Source organism: Motacilla alba, chromosome 1A, assembly GCF_015832195.1.
Source record: "Motacilla alba alba isolate MOTALB_02 chromosome 1A, Motacilla_alba_V1.0_pri, whole genome shotgun sequence".
Classification (NCBI taxonomy): Eukaryota; Metazoa; Chordata; class Aves; order Passeriformes; family Motacillidae; genus Motacilla; species Motacilla alba.
In genome coordinates, this window is record NC_052031.1 from 10165145 (window position 1) to 10192809 (window position 27665).

At 34.1% G+C, this 27665-nt stretch overlaps 1 protein-coding gene across 10 annotated transcripts in view; it reads left to right on the forward strand.

The window, feature by feature from the left end:
• Positions 1-27665, forward strand: part of CACNA2D1 (calcium voltage-gated channel auxiliary subunit alpha2delta 1) — a 361055-nt gene that overhangs the window by 241179 nt on the left and 92211 nt on the right. For all 10 annotated transcript variants that reach the window (XR_005258952.1, XM_038153955.1, XM_038153956.1 and 7 more), the window contains exons 7-10: positions 7713-7844; positions 20722-20791; positions 21632-21682; positions 22744-22843. Coding sequence is in view for 9 of the 10 variants with exons in the window: in XM_038153955.1 (XP_038009883.1) it covers positions 7713-7844; positions 20722-20791; positions 21632-21682; positions 22744-22843 (353 nt within the window). In the remaining variant the exon portion in view is untranslated. The remainder of the gene's footprint in view (positions 1-7712; positions 7845-20721; positions 20792-21631; positions 21683-22743; positions 22844-27665) is intronic.

The window sequence follows — 27665 nt, forward strand, 5'->3', positions numbered from 1 at the left end:
AATCAAATCCCCTGCATTACTTTAATATTTCTTAAAATGTGTTCTCCATGTATTACCTGTGTAATAAAATATTTTCAAAGTAAAAATTATTAATAATTGATTTAATTTTTTCTATAATATAGACAACATTCATATGTATGTACTCTGGTTAGAAATATATGTGAAGTCAATATAGCTATCCATAGTTTATTTGCAAGCACTTAATATTCATTATTTAGAGATGAATAAGTGGTTTTAATTCCAATTCTTGCTCTGCCATTAACGCTTTATAAAAGTGCATTTTTGTGGTTACTAAATTTAAGCTTCTAAACAGACATTTTCTTTATTTGTAACAAAGGGTGACATATCAGAGAAGAACAGCTTTTTGCTTGACAAATACAATTCTTAATCTAGCTAGTTCATGTCATTCCTTTAATAAAATGATCAAGCTCAGTCTTAAAAGATCTGGGCTGCTTGCTGGTATCTCATAGCAAAAGACCATTTTAGGACATTCTGCTCTAAAAGAGACCTAACTGCCTTTTCTAATTTATTCTCAAGTACTTTCTACCCATTTGTTGTGCTAATGCCATCCTTACTCTTACATACTGTTTTTGAGGGTGGGCTTGCTTTCTGACTCATTTTTTAGGTTGCATCACTGAACCTCTGTCTACTTTCAGAGGACAGGTTTTCTGTTCTTCACAGCCCATCTTAGTGGCCATTTTTAGCATTTTGTCCACTTGCAGTTCATCTCCTTGTCATGATGGATGAAACAAATTTACAGAATCCCAACCAATATGATGAGTGGTCTTTATTTAATTGTACTATCACACCTCTGTTTTTGCTGGAGATACGTGAGCTTTCCAGTTTGACGTGGCTGGTAAGAGGAAAGAAGGAAATGTTGATGGGTCTTACGCATGTTGTAAGAAAAACTGTAAGAACTTTTTAAGAGGTGATCTACATAAAAGCAAACAGGATGGCATCAGTTCTGAATTAACTGTTTCCAGACTGCAATTAAAACAAAATATGATGGAAAACAGCAAAATAATTTAAAACTAGCAGAAAGCGTGAAGTGAGAGAGCATTTTTGCATTAGTTTGTCTGTTCCTAGTTCTTTTCCTTCTCACTTTAGCCAGCTATTGCTTGGGATTTACTGATCTTTTAAGGTGCTCTGGTGATTACAAAGTTATTGAAGTGGTGGTACTGTGGCAGAATGATGACAGAACTTAATAAATTATTTTAGAACAGCATTTTCAGACAGTCTTTTGATTGGTTTTATTTGGTTTTGTTAACACCTAATTAATTTTTTTTAGAGAGAGAAGTCTTCATTAAAGATCAAGCATATCTCTGTAGTTACTTTAATTTGAATGTCACTAGGATATCCTTTGAAATGCTAACAAAAAATTAGAGCAAATGAAGGAAGAGCAGAGTTAATATATGAAATATGTGTGTATTTTCGATATTTAATCCCTTATATTTCCATAAAAAAATATTCATCTGTTTGTATGTTTTCTTGTGGTTTGTTTTTGGGTTTTGGGGGTTTATTTTGAAGAAGGAATTGTTTCCAAATAGTGACTCTACTTTCAAGTAATCTGTAAAACTAATAGGGAATTGTATAATTATTATTTTTATGATAATAATAATAATAAAAGTTTTTCAGATTCTTAGACTGTGCATATCTCTACAAAATCTGAAAAGTCTTCTAGAACCACTCTAATGAACAGTATCTTTCACACATTTTGCCTTCTTGCCATCTTCCCAGAAAATAACCTTACAGCCCTCTGTGGTTGACATTGGGTATTATTCCATTCTAAAATCCATCCTGGCATATATTGAGATAAGAGGGAGCAAGGAAACAACGTGTAAGATGCCCAAATGCTGTTTTCAGCAATGGGTTGCAGTTCAGAATATGGGTGTCTTTTGTGTTTTGTGGAGATAAACAACTTGTGAACTAGAGGGTCTGTGTCTTTGCATTGTATTAACTCTTTTTTTGTTGAATTATAATAGAAGCTTAATTCCATCTTCTGTTCTTGACATTTTTATTCTCATTTGCCTCTCCTGACTGTTGCTTATTTTAATAAGATTTTACTGTGCTTCTCTGGCTATCAGTATATGGCAGCAAAGCCAAGGAGCAGACAACATATAGCATTGCCAATTAATTTACTTGATTTGGCACAGACATAACAGTATTCCAGACTTCAGTGACTTCTTAATGGAATTATTTATAGAAGTGTCTGAGACATAATGTCAAATATCTAATGAGGCGTGGAGAAGTTGTTCATTGAAAAAAAAAGTACATGACATTTTACCATTTATGCTTTAATTGTGAGCGTAAAATATCTACTCTGTAGAACTTGAAATTATTTGATTCAATAATTGCTCCATTTATTAAAATTTTATTTTAATATTTTGGTTTTATTCACCATAAAATGCATATTATCCAAACAGTTCTGATTATCCAGTAATTTTAAATTATGATATGTTGGGATATGGAAATGCTTCATTCAAAGTAAGATTTTGTAACAAATTTGAAGAAATGTACTATGTATAAGATACTATGTACAAGATGTACATAATGACCTGTCCAGTTGGAAATTCCACTATACAACAATGGTTGTTAAATTCAAAGACTTATTTTTGCTTCTCCTCCCTTGCTTTGAGTGAAAAGGACACATTGTCTTGGCATTTGTATATACTTGTTCTGATGAAATTTGAGAGTCTAAAAGAGAGGGTGGATACTACCCAGTTCCCTTATCTCTAGACATTTTGCTATTGCTCTCCTTTACCTGTTTTCTAATCAGCTGCAAAGTTTCTTTGGACACTTTCCTATGGTTTTGTATAAAAATCATAAATATAATAATTCATGTTTCTAATGCCACTTAAAGGACCATTTGCCTTGGAGAAAATGTTCATTTTGTAGCAAGTAGAAATCTTTTCCTTGCTTTGGCCTTTTTGCTACTGTGAGAGAAGAAGCTGACTTGTAACACACATCTAAATTCAAAGGGTTGAAATTCAAGTTACTACTAGAACAGTTCTTCAAATTCTATTTGGGAGTTATGTAGAAAATTCATGTGTTTGTGGGTATATACATGCATATGCATATACTAAGAAAGACACACATAGGGATAAGCCAGTGCAAAAATCCATTTTAAAAGTACCTTGAAATAAAATGTCTATTCCTTCTTAGTTCCATATAAGAGAAGACAGAAGTGCTACTTTCCAGTGGCAGTGGAGAGTGAATAAAATTCTATGCAATTTAACATAAACATTAAGAAATATAATATTAAAAATAGTGAAAAAATAGTGAAACACATAAGTCATAAAAAAACTAGTTTATACCTTCAGTAGAGTTTCTCTGTTATCTGATGAACATGGCTACAGGTGTAAGAGTCTCTGTCTGCACACATATATGCAAAAATATGCACTTGCAAAAGTATTGTCCCTCTTTGCCCACTTTTGAATACCATAATATTTGATTTAAAATATATATTTAAATCATAACAATTACAAATCAGTTTTATCTTTAAAGAAATCAATGGGTCAAGTTCATTAAGCATGGTATGGCAGGGTACTACATTCCAGACATTAAAAGAAGATTAATGAACTGCTAAGGAGCTCCCTTCTCTTCTCCCCAGTGTCTGTGTAGCTGCCACATCAGGGAACAGCAGCTCACATATTTTCAGATATAGGAAATAGCTCTCAGGCTTTTCAAATAAAGTTGTTCCCTGTCTTCCCTGGCATGCAGGCCAGAGCCTCTACATTGAATAAATCATCAGAAGAGTATTCCAGTTCTTTTAAAGAAGGTACAGCAGTGCTCCCTATTTTTTATTGATTGCATTTGCAGGGGAAAATTGAATCCATTCCTTGTCAAGGTCCCTAAACCTCATATCATAAAGAAGAAGGAAAAAAATGAAAAGATGGATGGAGTTCAGTGAAATTAGCCACAAAGAATGATCTTTCATATTGTGTGATGATGAATTTTATTTTTTTCATCTTGCTTGTAGCATGTGAAAGGCAGCAGCTGATGTACTCTGAAGTAGTAATCTTCAAAGACTTCTATTAGAACTGAAAATAAGCTTATTGGAGAGCTTTCTCCAACTAGATTTTCTGCCAATTATCAGTCAAAAGCTCTTTCCTGTATGTAAGTTAAAGAAAGGCAAGTAGATATACAGAAGTGTGACTGTAACACCTCTAAACATTTTATTTTAGAAAAATGCATTTTTTTTTCCAAACAGAAAATAAATTTTCACTACTCAGATGAATTTAATATAAACTATCTCTACAATTAGGGTATTCTGACAGGTACTATGTTCTCTACTATGAGCTAGTGAAAGTACCACAGCTTTGGTTTTTATGTGTCAATTGAGAATTAGGATATTTTATAGGGAATCATTTGAAGGATAGATGTTTGCTGATTAGGACTGGATTTGCTTGCTTTTCTTTGGAAAGTTTCGAATCCATTGCTGTAGGCTTTAAACCAGAACTCAGAGGTATTGGTTTGAAGTTGTCTATTACCAGTGATATTGCATTCCAAAAAAAAAAAGGGGGGCGGGGGGTGGGGGGGGAAGAGGACTTGATTTACAGCTGGTTTTTTTTTGTTTTTTTTAAGTTCAGGGTGTATGCTTTAGCAGAAGGAAAACATTAATAGAAGCTGTGGAAAAACACTTAGAAAAATAAACAATTCAAACCAAAATTCCCAGCACCCTTTTCCTCATTTACTGATTACTGGATTAGCTAACACAGATGTGGGTGTATTCTATATCAAGTATACTTCTAGATAGAATGAAAAAAAACAACCAACAAACCAACTAAAAAAAAAAAAAAAACAACAAACCAGTGAATTAAGGAGAAGGTGATACATGTTGAACCTTTCATGTGTTATGGTTTATTACAGAAATGAGACTTGGGCACTTAACTTTGAATTTTCTGGGGTGCAGGAATATCTGTTTTTCAGTGCCTGAGAACAGATATATTACAAACTGTTAGTAGCCATTTCCCAGATTTATTACAGTTTTATTCTGTTAAGATGCTCTGTTGCTTTTTTTGAATTCCACTTTTTTTTTATTTTTTTATTTCAGCTTCATGTCTTGGGCCATTTGAGTGGTTTGGTTTTTTTCCCTTTGGTGCAGATTCTTGGAATTTTTTTCTAGGCTGTTGTATTTATCTTCAGGAGAAAGTTATAGAGGAGGAGACATAAATAATATAATAAAACTCTTAAATCTCACTTTAAAACATCACTTCCCTACAAATATTACAAGATCTAGTAATCCTTATCTCTTAATTTATAGCCTAATCTTAACAAGTCTACTAAAGTGCAAAAATCAACAATTCTAGTTTTTGGATTCGGCACTTCACTGTTTAGTTATTTTACTATCTGTAGACCGTCTCCTTTTTTTTGGTATATGTTTATTTGAGATCTATTTTTGCATATATTTGACTGGGTATGTGCAGAGGTGTGAGCATAGATATTAAACCCTTCACAATACATTTTTGGGTGATATTACAATTAGAGAATCATAAAATATGCTAAGTGGGAAGGGAGTGGACCATCAGGATCCATCAGGATCATTGAGTCCAGCTCCTGGCTCCAGGACCTGTGTGCCTCCAGAGCATTGTCCAGATGCTTCTTGAACTCTGTCAGGCTTGGTGCTGTAATCACATCCCTGGAGAGCCTGTACCAGTGCTCAGCTACCCTCTGGATGAAGAACCTTTCCCTGATACGCAACCTAAACCTTCCCTGACACAGCTCCCTGTTTTTTTTCATGAGTCCACTGGTCCCAAGAGTGAAGAGATGGGTACCTGTCCCTCCAAACAGGAAACAGTAGCATGAAAAGAAACAAAATCAAGCTGAAAATATCTTGTCTACCTAATTGACAGAGCTTTTAATGACCTAATGGAGCCACTTCTGGAAGCAAGACCTGACACAAAGTCAAGTTTAGAGAGTCCATGCATAATCTTTAATTGAACAGCAGGTCAAAGGGGATCTAAGACATAATTAGACAGTAACCATTTAAAAATTATAATTAACATCTCATGGTGCCTCAGGGAATTTTTCATCTTTACATAAACATATATTTATTTATAATTATCTACTTGACAAAATGAGAGGCATATAATACAAGCTTATTGCTTACAGGAAACCTCAAGAGTTGGAAATTTGATATTTCTTCACAAAGCAATCTCTTGAGAGAGTAATATCTTAAAACTACTCTGAAAAAAACAGATAAACCTTTCTGCAAAATACATGGTGTAGCAATTTTCTCCTTAACCTTTAAAAGCAAGCTTATAAAATTTAATGTTGTGATCTCATTTCTGTAGTACCTTTTAAGAGCCTTACATTGGAAATGGGCTGTAAACTGTTAACTTTCAATCCATCCTTATTTTTTATCTTTTTTTTTTTTTTTTTCATTGTAGCAGGGGGCTAGAATGTGGACCTACATACCAAATTTTGCTCTGTAATGCCACTCAGGTCCCTTAAATGTGAATTGGTTTTATTTCAGCATGACTTGCCCATTTGCAATAGATGAATTTTCTTTCCTGTGTGCAATACCATAACGTAAGCAGGATCTCTATGACAAGTTGCAGTTTTCATTGGATTTATACCTACATCTTTAGCTCTTTTCAAAGGTTTTTTTCCTCTAGGTTTCTTTCCACTCTTGGATTGCTGATCTAGGTGCTTCAATTTAAGTATTGCTTACAATCCCAGTATGCAACACAAAAGAAAGAATTAGTGACTAAACGATCAAAAAGCCTTTGCTTTTCAAAAATAAGTATGCATTTGAAATTACCTAAAATTGGTGGGGGGGAGAGGGAGGAGAATTAACGAAACACTTACAACTGATTGAGGTGAAAAGCATGATTTATGATAAGGTACTTTGTTTCACAATGCAATTTCATTGGTTACTGGTTCTAGTCCATTGATTCTTTAGTGCAGCAGTGTTGATCACTTAATGTTCAATTTTAAAGTTTCTCAGTATAGGTCTTTCTCAAGAAGGTATAGAACATGTTTAAATATTCCATATTGGTTTCATTATATAAACTATTTGATTAATTAAAACAAGTATTGTTACAGAAGAACTTTATGAATGTAAGTTTCTGTGTAACTAGAAACACAAGTGTTTAGCTGAAATGTGAATTTTCTTGTATTTTAAGTTAATTGACCCAACTCATAAATGTCAACATTCACTTTGCTGTCCTTACTGTCAGAGCCCAGATCTATGAACATTAAGATCTTTTTAATGTGTGCTAATGAGCTGTTCATGCAGCCCTACCTTAATATTAGCAATAACTCATCAATGTCTTTTTCCTACATAATCCATTTTGAAAGGGACATCTCTGATACATTTTTATTATACATAGTTTTGTTGATGTCATTCTGCTTGTTCTTATTGCAGTACACTGAAATTAGCCAGCATTTGTTTTTCTGTAAACAGTCTTCTCTGAGGTTGGGAAGTGCAATTAGAGTGACATCTCAGAAAAAAAGTATTTTTAGAAGATATTTTCTGTGCAAATAAACCCAGGGTGTATTTGGCATGCAAATAATAAAACAGGAAGAAGAGAGTGTAAGGAATTTAAAGAAAATGCCCAAGGAAAAGAAGTGTGTTTCTTAAAATTTAATTTCTGGATTAGTTAAATTAAATCTTACGGCTTTCTCTATATTCCAGCTTGCTTTTTGTAGCTGTTGCTTCCCATGTTAGGATGCGACTCTCTAATAACAGATTTGTTTTTCTTTGGCAGCAACGATCGTGTTAAATGAGCTCAACTGGACGGCAGCGCTGGATGATGTGTTCAAGCGCAACCGGGAAGAGGACCCCACGTTATTGTGGCAGGTTTTTGGCAGTGCCACTGGCCTCGCAAGGTATTACCCAGGTAACTGAACTGTCCTGGACAACTGTCCTATGCCATGTATTGAATTAAAAATATAACTACGAATTGCTTTTTTACATTACATTTTTTTACATAGGCACTGTTTCTTTGTGTCAGAATTACACACCCAAGGACTGTGAAATTATTCTGGCATAAAGCTAACATGAGGGGGAAGGAACTGGGAGTGAAAGATGTAATTAGTATTTTTTTAAGTAAGAAGAACAGAAGATTATGTCCTTTGAAAAGCAGAAGAGTTGAATTTAATTTTATTTTTCTATTATTTTCTATATCTTGAGTAAATATTCACTTGAATATTTGCAAGTGAGATTTTTACACTTGTCTCATTTTAAAGATAGTGACCTGGAAAGTAGACATATAGTCATGTTTAACATCAGTGAAAATGTGAGTACACATCCACAACCTCTGACAGGTACATATTTGCTATTAGTGCTAAGGTCAATTCAACTTGATTACTTCAACCAGCATCTGTTTCACCAAAGAATCTCATCACTTGATGACATTAATTAATTTAAATAGATGCATATTTTACTGAATTTAGATAATGAGTAGCCTGAATTTGATTTTTGTTGTTTGCTATGTAGTGGAAAGCCTTGCTTTACAGCAAGACCTGTGCTGCTGCTGCTGTTGTTAAGTGATGCTCTTATCAATGCCTGAATAGTGTGTCCACTACGCACATAACAATTGTGTGAAGTGTGTTGACTCATGCCTGAGGAAGAATTCTGAGAACCTTTCTCTTCTGTTTATACAAGATTGTTTGTGTTTCTGAGGGCGAAGGGGATTATTCTAAAGCTGTTATTGTATCATTAGCACAAGTGCTAGCACAGGCAGAGAAGCTGCCTCAGGCTAGTTTACAGGAAGAATATTTCATAGCACTTGAATCCTGTTTGTTTTGTCATGCTGGATGATCATGAAATAAATACAGGGAGATGTTGCAGAAAAAAAAAAAGAAAATGCAAATTTATTATTTGTTTTGTTTTCCGACTGTTCCAATGCTTTTGGGATCTATTTAGTACTGAAAAATAATGTTTCTTAAATATATCTCTCAGCCAATCTCTAGGAAATAATATTTCAGATGAAAATAAATCCCATATATTTAAAAATAAATTCCTATATCTAGCTTACCTGTCTACTCCAGTTGTTGACCAACACAACATAGGAGCCTCAAAATCTCTATGCATTCCTCCTTAGAATACCTGTATAAAATGGCAGAAGCTTTTCTCTGTTTTGCAGATGCAAATGTTACTTGTAAGTACTTCATCTAAAAAGTAATTTTAACACAGTTTTAAATTTATTGTAAAGCCCAGACACTCACACCTGCTATTTATTCCATAGCTAAGTATTTAACAGCTGTCCAATTCTGACAGAACATAAATTCCTAAGTAATTCCCCAGTTCTTAAATGCTGGACATGCATACACAGTGTGGAGCAGTCTGATACTCTGTAAGTTATTTCGGTTGTTTTGTGCATCTGCTTCCCATTGTAGCTCAAATTGAAAAGCCTTTTACATTTTAGGTTTGGATAATAGGTCTTTGGGCAAAGTTCTCCATCCCTCTCTTGTTGTAAACTTCTTCTCGGTTTGCTGATAGAGCAGGTGTTCTAAAAATTAATTCAGGTTTCATATACTGAAGTGCTTGCTTTTCATATTTGTATTTTGAAAATTATATTATAAATTGTAAAAAATTACTTCATTATATTGGCCTTTTGTAAGCCTGTTTTAAAATGATGATTTTTTTTCCGCAGTGATGATAATTGGGAAAGAATTTGGAAATATCAAAACCCAAAATGAAAATGCATAGAGAAGTCTGCTCAATATTATCTGGAACATGTTCACCCAGTCTTTCTTATCGTATTAAAAAAAAAAAAAAAAAAAAAAAAAGAAAAAAAAAAAAAAGTTCAGTACCTCTATACTGTAAAGGGTGTTTTCAAACAGAGTTTTTGTGTATTAATGTTTTTTACCTGATATTATCCATATTATCCCACTGCTTTGAGTCATGGGCAAAGGGTAGGTGCATCTCTTCTGTTTTGAGGAGGCTCTTGGGCTGTCCTTTTCACCACAGTAACCAAAAGCATGAAGGGATCTTTCTATGAGCAGCCCTGTGAGAAGGATGTGTAAAATATGAATGCTTGAGCCACCAGCACCCCAGTCTTCCCCTGTCACTTGTGGGTACATTCTTCTCCCTAGGCCTGGGCTGATGAGACCACAGTGCTGCCTTTATCTTATCCTGAGTTCCTGCTGCAGTCCCAGTTCCAGGGAGCAGCCCTGTTTGGGGAGGGATGGGCTTTGGTGGGCACGGATGGAGAACCTGTGCAGCTGTGCAAAGATTCTTAGAGGATTTCAGCAGTGTTTAAGCCATTAACCATTTCATTCTCTCACGTTACTGTCAATATTCTCATTAGTTTCAATGGCACCATATTTTTGAAGAGAAATGCTAAGCTCTGTTACTCTACTGGCAATCATCCATTTTGACAGAAGATGCCAAGAGCAATTTTGACATTTCTATTAGCTACTCTATGAACTCTGAAGAGCTCAAAAGTAAACAGAAATTTAATAAAAGAGCTCAAAAAAAAAAAAAGCATATAAAGTCCGTGAGACTTTTAAGAAGGATGTAATATATGCTCATTCATATGTTTAAAGGCACAAATCACTAATTAGTCTTTCATCCGTTGTAAGACCAGCCCTCAGTAATCACAGGCCTCTACAATCAAAAGGAATTTCTTGAATAAGGACACCTTGTTCCCAGTGGAGGAGGGTTGAGTTAGGGAATATTTAAACAATTGGACTCAAAGGAACACTAAGTAAGTTTTCCAGAGACACTAAACTGGGAGTAGCTGTCACCTCCCCCAGGAGCAGAGAGGCCAGTTTAACATAGAATAAACAGTTGCACAAAATTTGGATATTTTATGGTTCTTTAATTTTTTTTTTATATCTAATGAGTCTTAACTACAGTTAAAATATGTCAAATTGTTATAACAAGTAAACAGGCTGAATCATAAAATTGTCAACTCATTGAAATTTTAAAAAAAGATGATAAATTTAATAATTTTAGATAACTTAAATTTAAATAAATTTAATATTATTTAAAAATCGTAGAAATTTCCAGCCTTTTTCCTGCAAGCAGGCAGTTTTCCATCACTAATGTATAACTCAAGAGTAAGATCCAGTTTTCAAAAGTGCTGTGGAATGAAGCTGAAATGTATTTTGTGGGACTCTTTTATACAAACACTACTGACGTTCAGTATTATGAAAACAGTAAACAAAACCAGAAGAGTTTCTTAGGTAAAACTGTGAGTTACTAAGTTCAAAATTTGGATTCTCTGTGATAGGGCAAGAGAGCCCAAATTATTATAAATGTTGAATTGCTTTCTCCTTAGTAGCAGTAGATGTACATCTACCTGACTAATTATTTGATTTCATAAGTCTAATTCCAAAGCCCTGTATTGGCTTTTAAGATGTCATTTTAAGATGACTATTGACTAATTCTAGTCCAGAAAGAGAGTTTCAATAATTTTTGATTCAAAATAAAAGCAGTAATCTGACAGTGATTTATCAAGATCATTGAAATTAGCAATTCATTCCAATCCAATTGAAACTTTTTCTCTCTTTTTATAGATATTGAATCTGTTGCTTGTGGGCTTGCACATGTAGGGTTCTGTTGGTGCTGTGTGGACAGCATGGTATTTTAATATAGATCAGGTTTCAGATCTAATTTATAATTAACCACAGAGCATTGGACAAATCTTTTGCTCAAAAATAAATAATTTAATTAAAGTAGTTTAATATGATTGGACAGATATTAAGTTACTTACCTTTTGTGAGGCATCTATCCAGGTAATTTGATTGTTAGGTTTCAGAAAGCAGCTATCTAAAAGAAAAAATTAATATAATTTTTTGGTGGACTACTTGGAAGTGTAGCTATAAGGTAACCAGTTCCTCTTTTAATCATGAAATTCTTTTTAATTATAGACATAATTAGGATTATAATTGTTAATCAATGTTTCATTAAAACACTGCACTGGGAGGCATACTATTTTCACTGCAGCAATTACTAATTAAACAAACTTTAAAAACTACTTTGTATTTATTTATGTGCCTTTTACCAGATACCATCTCTCCCTTTGTTCATTTTTCTGGGTCTTTTTGGGGTATTTTTGTTTTGGTTTGGTGGTGGTTTTTTTTTTTTGTTTTTGTTTTTGTTTTTTTTTTTTGTTTTGTTTTTTTGTTTTTGTTTTTTTTTTTGTACTCCAGACAGCAGACATTTATTTGTAGTTAAATATGATACAGGACGCTTTCTGGCTACAGTAATAAATCTACTTAAGAAAAATGGGTTGCATAGGATTACTCAAATGAAAACACATTCCTGATTTAGATGAATGTTTAGTAAAAACTGTTTGATCAGCAGCCCTGACTCATCTCTCTTAGGGAATTACACTAAATAATAATCTTCCCAAGGGTTATACTAGAAAGGGTAATACTGATAGGGAGACTGATTGTATTGATAGTTTCAGATTTCAGCTAGTGGGTTACAAACATCCATAACAGGGGCATGATGATGTATGAATAGATTCAGCATCTTTTATGAGGAAATGCTGAACCTGGGCACATTGGGACAGTATTTGGTCTGCAGTGACCAAAGGTCTCAAGGTGAGAATGTGCCACACTTGGTCAAGATCCAAAATGTTGAGTCAATTCATAACAAAAATAAAACTGAGAAAGAAAATACTCTCCTGTTCCCAGCTGTCCCAAATCTTCCCAGTTCTACCTGGAAATTTAACAAGGGCCTATGGGAAGTTCAGCTGAAAGCTTGTGTTCACAATATGGTATTTCTGGCAAAAGATATGTCTTCAAGTCTCCCAGGCTTCTGCACAGATCTGTGACTTTTCTCTGTCTTTGTGGGGTCTTTTTGTTGGGGGTCTTTCATAGAGGAGAAAGCAGATTCCAGCCTGCAGCTCCACACCCTTCTGTTGTCACCTCACCTAGACACACATACTTGTCCTCTTCGTTTGACCTTACCTGTATTACCTGTATTAGAGAGGAATTCTTACTTTAAGTGGATCTGATCATGCCCTAATCATATATACATGTGATTCCTAAGTTCATCAGCTCCCTCAGCTTAAAGATGTATCTGTGGTATTAAACAGGGTAAGTCAGAGTTTTATTGGAATCCTTTAGACAGCCCCATGGTGTGACTGAAGGGAAAACATGTGCTGGCAGCTTTTCCCAATGGACAGCACTGAATGCTGTTTTCTTTCTTAAATACTGCAAAGTTCTTCAGTTTTGTTCCAGGAGACTTTATGTTCTCAGAGACACCTAGATTATTTTGTGCTATACTGCATATGATATATATGCTGCATGGCATATAAAACACAAGTTTTCATCTGCAAAACATTTCTGGTTAAAAAATACCCAACTAATAAAAACATCATTTTATCCTCATTTTGCAGATAAAAGAAACAGATCTAGAGAGATAAAATGGCTTCTTCAGTGATCCTCTGAAGGTTAGGTATTTAAGCCAGGGGTATACATAGCAACAATGCTTCTAGTATTGTGTGCATTTATGTTAACTCATATTTAAATTAATTTTAAATATCAGCAGGTCTGGTAATCTCCTCTGGATGTTTCTCATATCAGTACTGAAGAGTACAGTGAAAAGAACTGTTGCATTGTTCCCTTTCTTTAATGTAGACTTGCCTTCTACTTAGTCTCCCTTTGTTTATCTATGTAATAAGTAGGTATAATATGATGGAAAATTTAATTAATTAGGAAAAAATCTCTTGGCATTGCTCATGCCAGTATTTTACTAGGGTATTCCTATGGAATTTGAGCTTACCAGGTATTAAATGGAAAAATTCACACATAAAGAAAGCAGCCCTTCAGTGATGATTTTCCAGAAAAGTAATCTTGCCCCTAAAGTCTTCAAAATTTTGGATTAAAAATATAGATAGAACAGAGCTATCTGAATAAGGATTATCTCTTATCTTTCATAAAAAACCAACCAACCAACCAAAAAAAAATAAAAAAACCAAAAAAACCTTAACCTGTTTGCAGATGTTAGTGAATCAAGTTTCACTTAGCTACTAGAGCATTCACTGCTTAGACAAATTAATAATAGAAGAGCTTTAAAAATCAATTTCTAATAAAATAAAATGGTATCTCTCAAAATGAAGAACCTGCTGTGCACAGCTGCTCTTGTGTTAGCAATTAATGGCAAGCAATAGTGTTGTGGCCTTGATATTGAACTGTCCAGAGAAAGTAATTACTGAAGCAGATTCTAAGAGACTGGAAAGCCTAAAAAATCCATAGAAAATGAATCAAAAGCCTTGCAAAACTGAGAATGTCACTTTTTTTTTTTTTTTTTTTTTTTTTTGCAAAAGGTTTTATATTTTATAGCTGTTAGTTCCTGTTAACAGCTCAACATTTAAAGGAGCCTTTAAAGTAGTCAAACAAAGTAAAACCACAAACACTTTCTAGTAATGCAGCTCATAAATTATCAATTAGTGCAATTAGTGTGTGTGAGGTAGATACTTCACTTTTTCATAGAAATAAGCCTCTTTGAGTGTTTTTCATGGTTTTTTTTTTCTTTTTTCCTTTGAAATCTGGGAGGGAGGAACAGGAACTGACATGATTTGGATCTAACCATACTCATCATAGAATTGTTGGTGGAAAATACCTTTGAGATCGTCAAGTGTAGCCATCAGCCCAGCACCACCACCACCTTTACCACTAAACCATGTCCTCAAATGCCACATCCACACATTTTTTTAACTTCCAGGGATGGTGACTGTCACTTCCTTGCACTGCATGTATCAATCCTTCACAGCGCTTTTTGGTAATAAATTTTTACTAATCCCATCTAAATCTCCCCTGGCACATCTTAAGGCTGTTTCATCCTGGTCCCTTGTTACTTGAGAGAAGAGATTGACACCCACCTCACTACAACGTCATTTCATGATATGAAAAATCTTACAGTAAGTTCAGTTATGGCCCATTTTTCAAAACTGATGTGCTGAATTTTGCAGTTACACAGGCAGATCCACTGAGTTACAGGATAACCTGCTATTTCTAGTGAGTTAAAGAAATTACATACTGCAGCTCACCATGCCTTCTTGCTGAAATTCATGCCATCTTTGTGTCTTTATGATACAGATTTAAATCTCCAGAATTTACTTTTATAGGAGAAAAAAGAAAACCACTAAACAGCCAACAAAACACCTTCTTCTCCTCAAGCTCTGACACTCCAGCCCTCTTTGGGAAAATGGTCACTAGTTTGGGTGAAACTAATGCAAGCAACACATTTAGGATGAAATTCAGTTCATACATGCAGAAAGAGAAATGTTTGCCTCTGAAATAAGATAACAGAAAGAGGTGCATTTGAAGTGGCAGACTGCAGTATGTATTGCTCATTCTAATCGCTCTTGGGCGTTTTAGTACATAGGGACCAAAAATCAATATATTTGTTTGTGTATGGACTATTACCATATCAAATCTTTGTCTAACTGATTTGTGATAAAACTGAGTGCAGTATTGCCCTAACATAATCACCCATTACCACATGGGTAATACATTATAAAACACCTCACGATTATTATCCTCTCTTTTCTGTATTGTGATGATGCTGTGAAAGTTACAGAAGATATTGCACAGACCTGTATAACTTAGATAGATTTTACCTGGACAGATTTTAAGGTCTTGGCAATTTCAGTCACCAGGAGGAAAAAATCACAAGGGAATGGCTGCATTCAGTCCTGACTGAACATCTGGTGTGGTAGCACAGAGCTGGTCAGTAACAATCTCTCTCTTGGGAGGATGGTACTAACCAGAATTAACCCAAAGCATCATTATGGTACAGATATCTTGAATACTAATTATAGAAGTTGAAAACACTTTATGATTATTAATGTTAGGGGCTTTTAAAGTTATGGCTGTTTCTTATTTTTAGATACCATGTCTCACCTTTTACTGAAAAACAGCTAAGGAATTCTACAAAAGTGCTGTTGCTACACTGAACTGACTTCTTTCTGAACAGAAAATCGAGGAGTATCACATTTCTCAAATAGTCTGGGCTATCACATGTCTGAAATCAGGGTTTTTTTTGCATAATTTCACTAAAAGAATTCTGAAACACCATCAAAGTATATGCTGTAACTCATACCTTTTGCTCCATCTGAGGAAGACTTTGCTGAATCTGGCTCAGGGAATTGAATAATCTGTGGTTGTGATTGTTTTGAATATACACATGAATGTTAATTTAAGAGATTGAAAGATAAAATTTGGAGTTTGTCAAAATAAAATTATGCCGTCTGAGATTTGATAATTGGTGCTTGTTACCTATCTTAACATCAGCTTTTAGCCTTTTTTCTCAAATGTGTTAAAAATGTAAAGGGATGTAAAGCTGTTAAAATTCATCTCTGCCTCTCTGTTCCTTGCACATGCATACCTACCCAGTAGAACAGGGCAGAACTTTCAGGAGAGTTTCCCTCATGACACTCACCTATGCCTCTGGAATCATCTCATTAATTCAGAATGGGAGGTTGTAGCCAAGGTCTGCCTTTCCTAACAAATATTTTCATTTAGGCTCTACCCTGTGACAGTCTCTATATTTCATTAATTGGTTCTGCTTGTAATCAACAAATCTGAGGATTTCTACTCTAAATGTGCAGAAATAACAGAAAAACATGGCTCACTCTTGCTTGAATTATATCCTGTCCTTGTATCTCAATGATGCAAACAGAAGTGGGAGGGTCATCAAACCCAGTGAATAATTTATAAAGTATCAAATCTATCCACATGCCAAACAGGAAGATCATCAAAAGGGAACATGAATAAAGCCTGATGTATGCACCAGAGAACTGTGCAGTGTTGACATAGTTCAAAGATACTCATATGCAACAATGAGCTGTGACGGGGCTGATTTCTTGAAGATATTGGTAAACCAGGTTTCAAACAACCTTATAACAATACTTTAAACCATGGCTTATATAAACAAAACTGTAAATCTCAAAAATCCTTGATCAATTTAAGTTTTTCAGGGAACAGTGTAATCATATTTTTTATGTTTTTCATTTTGCTTTTATTTTAGATCACGTAACAGCTTTTGTCAGTAAGATATAAGCCAGTTTCCCCAAATGGCTTTATAGTGTGTTCTGTGTATGGACCAAAAAAAGCAACACATCTCCTTCATTGGTCTCCACCCCTTCTAATTATTTTCTTCATAATTATAAACGCGTACTTACCTATTTTTGCATAGAAAGTATATATCATCTTTTAAAAAATTGGTGGTTTTTTTTAAAATTACTAGATCAAGATAAGTTAAAAATTATCACTGGAGATCAAATATCATAAGGGAATTTCAGTTTCCTGTTAATAACAATTTCAACAATATCCATAAATACTCAGAATTTTACTAAAACCAGTGAATACATTTCAGGACATTCAAAGCCATCTAAAATTAAAAGTATTATTCCAGATAGAGACTAGGATGAATGGGTAATTTAGCCATGTGAATTCTTGAGGTTGGAGTGGGAATTCAGCACTTCTTTGGTGTGAATGAATTTTCAGACACTAAGGGCTGAGTCCTTATATATGTTGTGCAGAGCCAGAGCCTTGCAGAGACTTTCTACTAGATTATGTAAATTGTTGTAGAAACCATCAGAAAGATCAATCAAACAAGTTTTCTCATTACACATTATATATCTTAATTAGTGTATGATCCAGCAGCCATTAATATCTTGTGATAAATCATGCAGTCATTGAAAATTAAGCATGTAGAAGCTTGTTATATTTTTTTTTTCTGGAAAGAAAATAATATATTTATTAGGAAAACAAAACTTATTGACCCATGGCACAGGAAATAGTGGTTTAACAGCATGGTAATAAATAATGTTTTTAAAGACCTTCTCCAGATCTCCCTGAAGCTGCTGACAGTCATTCCAGGACTGTGTGCACTGCAACAGCCATGCTAATGAGCAAAAGGTAGAATTTAGTTGTTGTGTTCACCACTGTGTCTATCTACCCAAAACAAAAGCTGTGCTGCCATTCACAATCTCATTCATAATCTCCAGAAGGAGCAGGTAGGCTGTAAGTAGTGTGCTGAGTGGCTTCTGCTCAGTTTATTTTGTATGTAATTGTGCTGTTATTAGAGTTTTTAGCCTATTTGTCATGAATGGCTTCCTTTCCATTGTTCTTTTTAATCTGCTAATAGAGATATACTCAAAAAGACAGTTTGGGCCTCACTGCAATCCAGGCAATTACTAAAAGCTATGGTAGAACTGAGTCCAGGCTTAGCAGCTCAAGGTTTAACTGAAGGAATTCTGCTGTAGATCAGTTTGGAAAAAATTGTCTTCATGTCCTTCATTTTACTGTCTCAAACAGAGGTTCTCCATATTAAAAAAAAAAAAAAAAAAAAAAAAAACAAAAAAAAAAAAAAAAAAAAAACAAAGAAAAGAAATTTATAACTGTTTTGAGATTTTTATTCCAGTTAAAAACCCCTCAAGTGTTGTATACAATCATTTGGTTCTTTTAGAAATACTAGGGAACATTTCAGGCATTTCAGATTTTGCTATTAGGTGTTCAAGTCTGTATAAATTTTGCCTCTTCATATTTCTGAAAGGTTTGGCTTGTGCTGTTTGGTCTAAAGGCCCTGGTTCTGAAGGGCTTTGTTGAGAGAGCTGCTGTTGGCCTTAAGGATGTGATGCGCTTACCTCTCAGGTGGTGTTACATTAACATGTAACATGTATTTGTAGCTCTCAAGTTTTGCAGAGAAGAATAGCTGAATTATTTCTTATGGTCTTCTGTTGCAAAGCTAAAATGAAATCCTAAGCCCTATTTCTGTAAATTTTAGTTTAGACTTAGAAACAATTACCCGGTAGTTTAAAGTAAGGTGTGAAGGTTGTGATATCAGATGAATTCTAGCTAAATGTTCCTATGATGGTTTTCAGCAGATAATTTATGTTAGCTAAAGGGCCATTTTGTTATTCTGCCTGTAGAAAATTTGTTCAGTTTTAAATGATTACCTCTGTCAGCATTCACTGTCACAGTAGTATGTGAAGATGATGTTAGAAGTGCCCTTCTTCAGCTCCTCCCTTCAAATTCTCTTTGAACCACCATCCTTTTGCTTTACAGAATGCACTGAAGGAGTTGAACTTATCTTTCGTGTGAAATAAAATAACATTACCAGTGTAAATTCAGTTTTCTCTGTTGTTTTGAAATAAATCCAGATCATAAATTGAGATGATTCTCTGTTTATGAAGGCTGTCCAAGATAAATGTCAGTTAAGAGGGACATATTTGGTAGGGTATAGTTTTTAGTGGATGTCACTGAAATGACTGGAAGTTTTGGCAAAGATATGGCAGCCTTGGTCGGTATCTTGATTTATTTTTGCTAATTTACCTAAACTACTCATAAAACAAACTGAAATTAATACATTCAATGAAGATTTTGCAAGTCTCAGGGAACACATCTGAAAGATGGATTTTCAGATGGAATTTCTAAGGAAAGAATAGCCTGGACAGAGACAAAATAAAATCCATCACTACACATGTGCTAAACTTGTAGACTCATAAAATACTGGTGAATTTAACCTGTGCATATCTGACTAATGATACTTAAGTTAGAATTCTAACATACATCCATCTCAAAAAATTAAATTCTCTCCTTTCTGAACATTTCAAATACTTTTATCCTGTCAGGTCCCAAAGGACCTCTTAGGTGGTATTGTCTGAAATCAAAGACAATACTGGTATAGATTTTGAGGTTCTTCTGGTGTGCAACAGTACACAGTGTACTCTGTGGCTGCTAAATGTGTACTGCTAAATGTGAGTTACAGTCAGCTTAAAGGTTCCAGCAAGAGATAGGCCAGATCATGGTTTGGTCTCTTAGGAAAGGGTTCATTTTGTAAAATCAAAAATAGGCATCTGCTCAAAGCTGATGGCTTCTTCTATATTCATGGGTGAAGTTATAATTCTTCCATTTTGTCTTAGGTACGTTATTTTTCAGGAAGAATCCTGGAGCTGACTATATCTTCCTTTATTTCCTGGACAGAAAAATGATTGATGTCAGGAAATAGCACCCCCAAGGCTTTTGACATACAGTGAGAGAACAAATTGTGGAACATTATCTCATTCCCTGTAGCTTTTCACATTTTTATTTGTGTTCGTTAAGCTGTCACATAGTTTTGAAAGGGTCATTTTATTTTACAGTAAGGAAATCATTCCTGCCCTTGATGAAAATTATGGTAAACCCTAGATTAAACACTTTAAAAAGGTCATCAATTCTATTATTTTCTTTACAGAGACATAAATATTTGCATCTCATTTTTTTCAAGAGAATATGCTAGTTTCATGTTTTCTAATATGCATTTTTAGGTAAAGCTTTTGAGTCAGTGTACAATTATTTAAGCTCATAACTGAGATACCATTATTATACAATAATTAACTTTTTTGTAAGTTAAGTAAGTAGTTGTTTAAAAAGTTGTTTAATTATCTGAAGTGTTTTGGTTGAATTTTTGGTTCCATTGAAATCAGTGGTCAGTTATAGTCACTACCTGTTTTTTCAACACACTTGGCCATGCACCTACATATACATATCCATACACATATATCTGTCTATATATATATACACAAATACTTTTACATGTAAATACACACATACATAGTTTTCTTGCATTGTATTATGTGGTAATATGTATAAGGGTGTCTAGGTATTTCAACAAGATATTACACAAATACAGAATCTTTTTTTTATCCATATGAAATGTTGATATTTATGTAGTGCAAAGACTGTGATACTGATTCATTACATTGTTGCAATTAAAATAACTGAGATAAAGTTTTATATTATTCTATGCATTTTTTTTCTTTTTAGCTTCCCCATGGGTAGATAAAAGTCGAACTCCTAACAAAATAGATCTGTATGATGTACGCAGAAGACCATGGTAAGCTGTCTTTTTAAAGGTTTAGTAGATATATATATATTTGCATAACTTACTTTCTGAATATTACTGTAAAAATCATTTTTTTCTATATGTTTTAATGGTACTTAATTGTAGATATTTTCTTTTTAAAACTTGCTAGTTTTTCTAAATAAAAAATTCAAATTATACTTCTTGCTATGCAATATCCACTATAGTTGTTGTGCTATTGGATTACATAGACTTTTCATAGGAGGATAACTATCAAATAAGTGTAAGACAGTTAAAAAACTGATCTTGTGTCAAAATCAATTATAATCCTGAATATTAGACTGAAACAGTCTTCCAGATTTTTGCAAATATTTAAAAATATGCCTCAGTGGTTTACACCAGCAATAAAATAACTAGATGTGTAAAAGATGGGAGAGCAGTGAGATTACTTCTCATGATTTTTAATGTAACCCTCTCAAGACATAAAGCATATTGATACTTAGATATAGTTGGACATATTTTTTTCAAAGGAGTAAATATTTCTGCCTAAGCTGGGCTGAGTAATATTTCATGTGTCATCATGATGTGTAGCTATGAAATAACATTCTTTTTTCAGGTAATTTTGATTAGTATATCCTACATACAGACTACTATAATGTGGTTTAGACTTAGATTTACGTAGGAAACACAGCAAGAGAGGAAATAACACACACATGGGTAAAAAAAAGCACATGGGTTTTGTACTACATACAACAGGAGGATGTCATTGGTTCAGCTGCTTTGTGTTTAGAGATCCCAGAGTTTCTTCCATCACACACAAAAAAAAAAAAGTTTATGCAAATTTGTGTAATTCGTACCATTTATTTATTTCAGGTATATCCAAGGAGCAGCATCTCCCAAAGACATGCTTATTTTAGTGGATGCGTGAGTGTTTAATGTCTGAATATTGACATTAGTGGGGTAAAAGAACTTTGGTACATTGAACAAATATCTGTATGCTGAAAAATAGAGAGGCAATTAAGGGATCCCTTTATTCAAGGTTCAAAAACCTTGGTATGAGCAAAATAAATACATAATCGAAAATAGTTCCAAAAATCCTAAACTAAACATGAAAGTTATTTAAACTGGAGTTAAGGAAATTTTAATTTCTATCACTTTATTTTCTTTTTGTTTTCAACTTATTAATTACTGCAGCAATCAAGTAAATATTTCTCATGTGCATGCCAAGATTTGTTGTAAAGCACAAACCTAAAAACAAATGACTAGAAGCATTACAATAGATGTGACAATGATTTAATGCACCTGAAAGATAAGAATATAAGTGGACTTCGTGTGTTTTATGATACATATTTAAAAGTTGCCAAGTTCAGTTACTATAAAAAATTGCTAGAAAGCAAGCAAAGAAATGAATAAAAGCTTGCTCTCTGCCTCAGCAAGGCTTCTGTGGGGTAGGCAAAGTTGAGGGACTGAAGAGAGCATTGAACCTGATGTGTCAGATTGCTTTATGCTGAAATGCTTCTCGGGCATGGAATTTGCATTTAATGCTTTTACACGGGGTGAAGGGCTTTCATATCAGCAGTGAGTTTTATCAACATTTGTTATTTCTTCACTTCAGCTTAGGTTTTGCCTTGAATCAAAGAAGCTGTCATCTGCATCTCTGGAAATCCAGAGCTGTAAATCTGAGTGTAGGAGTATAAAATGTTTAGATAATGCATTGGTTGAAGGTGTTAAACTCAGCTTTCTTGAAAAGGAAATGAATAAAGGATTTAGCATTATGATGTCATCTGAGGCACAGGACTGGGACTTTGTATGCCAGTTTTGGACTTACTTTAATAATTATAACTAGTTTAATAACACTAATGATGATTTGGAGAATTCAGGAATGAAATTGAAAATTTTAATGTTAAAGTGGGTGCTCTGTATTTTCTTTTTATGTTTTATGTAATATTTGCTGAATTCAACTTTTCTATTGTGAATTTTTTTAGGAGTGGGAGTGTCAGTGGGTTGACGTTGAAGCTGATCCGCACGTCGGTCATTGAGATGTTGGAGACCTTGTCTGATGATGACTTTGTGAATGTAGTTTCAGTGAGTATCTGTTCTTTCCCACAAAATTTGCATTGTCAACAACGCCAAAAGCAAACTATTTTTAATACCAGATGTGATATACTTGAATATTAATCTGCAAGGAGACTTAAAATATATTGTATTTGTTTTCCTATAAAATAAAATTATTGTCCTAGATTTGATACTGCATATTCATTTGAGTGAAGGGCAAAAGTAATTTAAATAAACTCCTGCATAGCCAAATTCTCCTTTCCAATATAATTTTATGATCTGTATAAAACCTCTCCCATTAGATTGGTATATGGAAATTGTCTTGAAATAATTGCTCCTTCCCAGATTTTCTATACAGAAGATATTTGGATTGCTCATGTTGTTTGATGCATAATGACAGTAGATGTGGAGCCATATATATGACCTGACCAAAATATGTTTCTGAGAAGTTTTAAAGTTCTTCGCCACTTGATGGGTGGCAAAACATTTTTTTCTCATAATAAATAATGAAATAGAGGGAAGAATCTATGAAGAAGGTATGGGAAATTTTCCATTTTCAGGAGAATACCTTGAATGTCATGTTCTAGCCTTGGGAAAAGCTTTTTATTTTTTTTTTTATTTTTTTTATTAAACTATTCAACTGTAGAGTTTTGATTCAGTGCATTCAAGATAGGAACACTGGCATATTCTTATTAACAAGGGACAACCTCAATGATGAATAACTGGAATGATTTTGGAGATAATTTTCAACTTGCAGATTCGTGTTGTAGCCAGCCTGAGGGAGAAAGACTTGAAATCTGACTGAAAGAAATCTTTTTTAAAACTACTTATTGCTTCATGGTTTTCTGACAGTCTAGCTAGAACTTTCTGCAAGGAGCAGATAAGTGTTTATTCTCAATGGTATTTCATTTGTTAAAGTTTTTAATAGTGGATAAGACTATTTTCCTTGGTCTAAATTGCAGTGGAAAAAAAAAACAACAAAAACCCCTGATTTTTAAAATTATTGTTATTAAGGAAATAAGCTTCTCTATAATGATATTGGGGACTTAAAATTTTCTCCGTTTCACCAATTCAAAAAAAAAAAAAAAAAGGGAAAGAAAAACTTGTAATCTAAACTGATGGATATTGATTACTGTGTTCAGCAGAGCTGTTCCAGCTTTCACTGCTGGAAAATCTGGACCCCTGCTACCTCTTGATTCACACATATTTCCAAACTCTTTTGTTACATTTGCTTCAAGATGACCAGAAAGAGTGTAGCTTAATGCTAAGCCTTCCTTGGGCTGTGAGTATTTTATTAGCTAAGGGTCACTATTATTCTAATGAGGCCTCAAGGTTGGGATTTGTGTCAAAAAAGGGCCAGAAACCCTCAGTATTTTCTACAGTATATTTCTCCAGGGCTTTGTTACTTACAATATATAAGGGCCATTTTATACCCTCTGAATGAACTTTAGAGGTTCACATCAGAAATTTGATTGCAGAACCAAAAAGGGCATTTTGGTCATGCTGTTTTCATCATCAGTGGAGGGCAGCAATCACAGAAATGTGCATAATAGAACATGGCATCTCTAAATTTTTCATAAAGTGCTTGATGTTCTCTTATAATTTAAAATTGTCCTTATTAAAACTTTTTAGTATTGTAATTACCTTGATATAACCTATGTTTTAATGTATTCAGATGATTTATGAATGGAATTGTGGTGGAAGAGTTACAACATACATATATATTTTATTTGTCTAGTAGACAGGAAATAATAACCTTTAGCTAGGAAACAAATGGTTGTACTACTATAGGGCATTCTATACGTGAGAGAAGTGAACACAGAAGTTTGGTCTTTTTTTTTTTTAAGATTTCTTTTGGTTTTTAAAGATTTGGCAGAATCAGTTTTAACAGTTGGAGTAGATAATCTTTCAAGTCTTTTTCAACAGAAACCGTTTTGTGATTCTATCATCTTGACTGACAAAATATTCTGTAATGGAGTTGGTCCATCTAAAGTCCAACTCCAGTGCTTTCTTAGTAAACTCAAAAGGCAAAAAAAAACAACTTAAACATTTTGTTCTAGGGGAAATAAATGCAGATTTGTTTAATGTTTTTTGAAAAATTATTCAATATATTGCATTTTTTTGCTTAAGAACATTTTCTCCTGAAGTATCCCAGTATTAGACATGATAGGCTAATCAAAAAGTCCAAAAAGCTAGGTGAAAATATTAATACAGCATTAGTGTATGGGTTCATGAACACTAACACTAACTAGAAGTTATCCACAATTTTTCTTTCCATCATGGATCTTTTGGCCTAAAATGTGACAGTTGTTTTATGGCTTGTTAACTTTAATAACCATGGAGTCTTTGGTCTGGGGTTTTGAGTTAACTAGAGAGCTGTTTCACTGCTAACCTCTGCCAAGATGTTGTCCCACAAAGCCCATATGCATGATGATTCATGCCTACAACTCAAAGACATGGATTTAAGCTCATGTCAATCCCTTCTTAAAAATGACAGGATGATTTAATGAACTGTGCTTTGTATATGAGGAAATCCTAGGGAAAAAAAGCTTAAAAGTAGATGTGCTAAAAACATTAGTTCTACTGTAGTTCGTGCATTTATTTCCAGGGAAAGAAAGGTTGAATGAACTGTTAAGTTGTAAAAAGATAGCCAGGGGTTAATATATCATGGCCTCCTTTGGGATTTATATGTTCCTTATCTGAAGTGCTGTGCTTTGTTGCAGGGAGAAAACCTGCTGTTTGCAAGGGCTTAAATGTATGAGTAATACAGCTGTTTTCCCACTAATCCGGTTAGAGGCTTTGATAGCAGCGAGCAGTAGATGATGGGGGCAGCAATTCCATCCCAGCACGGCGTGATTTAGTGACTTGGTTTCAGATGTTGACACAGAGAGTGTAATTTGTTTGTGATTGTGGGTAATGTGCAGGAGAAATGTATTTCAAATCTGCAGAGGTGCAGAAAACCACAGAAAAGAGAAACCTCCTTTACAGCAACAGATGTGTTAAAGGTCAGGAGCTGCTGTACTTTTTAAATTCACTTAGCCTTTATAAAAATCCAAACTAGTATTTACTGCTTAGGAACTGGAAATTAAATGTCAAGAGCATACGAGATAGAACAGAATCATATTCTGGCAAAATTGAAAGCTCATCTCCTGCTCTTGTACAGTTCTGCCCATTGAGTAAACTCAGAGGGAAGGTGATTTTTACATGAGTTGATATCATAGAAAATACTGTACATCCAGCCTATGAAATTGTTGTTGGGGATAAAAAAAATCTGTCGATGATGCACCTCTTTGCCCACTGATTTTTAATAGAAGTTTCTCATGGAATTCCACAGCTCAGTGTTTCCAAACCTGTTTACTTTGTCTCTATTACTCCTAAGCTGGTAAAATCTTTATGCCTTGCTAATTAAAATATTTAAATGTGCTAACAGGGGGAAAATAAAGTTTTTAAAAGTGTTTTCAATATGTCGAAGGGCTCTTTTCTCTTTCTGCTACGTGATCCATCTTGTATTCTGCAGTTCATATTGCACCTGTATTATCTTAAATACAGGGAGATGTCCCTTCCTTCTGGGAACTACTTTCTTAAGTTTATTATAAAAATTAAATAACATGCCATGGGTGAAAATCTTAGCCTGAAGTCCTAGAGGAGGGAGGAGGATGCTAGATTCTAGAGCCAGGTAGCATGTCATGCTTATACTGTCTTTACTAGAAATTTTAGCTTTGTTACAGTGTATTTCTGTTTGGTTGGCAAAAACTTGAAGAGTTTTATTTGAAAATAACTTAAAACTTTTTTTCCTCCATTATTTCAATATAATGTTTTTAGTGGACCTGAAATTAAATTGCGTACTCAGATGGTATGACAGGTTTTTACTGTTCTCGAATTTTGAACCAAAAAAGTTCAGTGGTGCTTAGTTTTTCCAAACAACATCACTGCTTGAGGGAGAAATTAAGCATGATCATGGTATTGGTGGAATTGAAGCATTTCTGTTGGTAGATTTACAGGAAATGAGAAGAACTCCTGTATGAAGGGTTCTGCCAATGTACTCTGGTTCTTAACTTCTCATTTTCCTTAATGGACTAAGTAGAAAATATGAATATGCCTGTCATCTTCTTCATTATTTGACAAATAAAAATCTAGATAGACAATCAGGTTCCCCCTACAATAAGTATGTCTGCATGAGAGCCTCTCTTAGTGATTTAATCCTGAAGCATTTCAGGTAATGAATCACAGTAGTTGCAATTAAGTGTACAGGCTCCTCATCATCATAGCTGTGTGAGGCAGTAAACAAATACATGTAATTTGTTTTTTTTGTCAGGGGACATGCTTTGGTTTTTTTTCCTAGTCACTGGAAAGTGGTAGAAAGGCAAGTTTAGGTCTGAGTGTTGAGCTTCCTGATTCTCTTAACAGCAATTCATCTAACTGACCTTTCAGTTTCTGTTAAATTGAGTGGTTCATTTTCAAGAAAAGGGGAGCAATGATAGCTGCAGATAAACACATCTTGGTAGCAATGTTCCTTAATAGCAAATCATTAGCATTTCTTAATGGCAGGTCATTATCTTGCATCTTCCATGTTCAAGGAGCAAGTGAATTAAATGTGGGGTTTTTTTTTTTTCATACAGGTATATTTAATAAGCACTGTAGGTGCCGGGTTAAAAATAAGCTTAGAGAAGTTATTATCAAATTCTAATATTCAATTTCTTCCTTGCTAATAATTGCAGGTAGAAAAAGGCTATGTATCTGTGGAAATAAATGTAGGGGAAATGTATCTGGAGGACAGGTTTAGCAAATGTAATGAGGGTGAGTATTCTGCAAATAAAATTGGAGAAAATTTGGAAGTTATGGAAACCAAGGA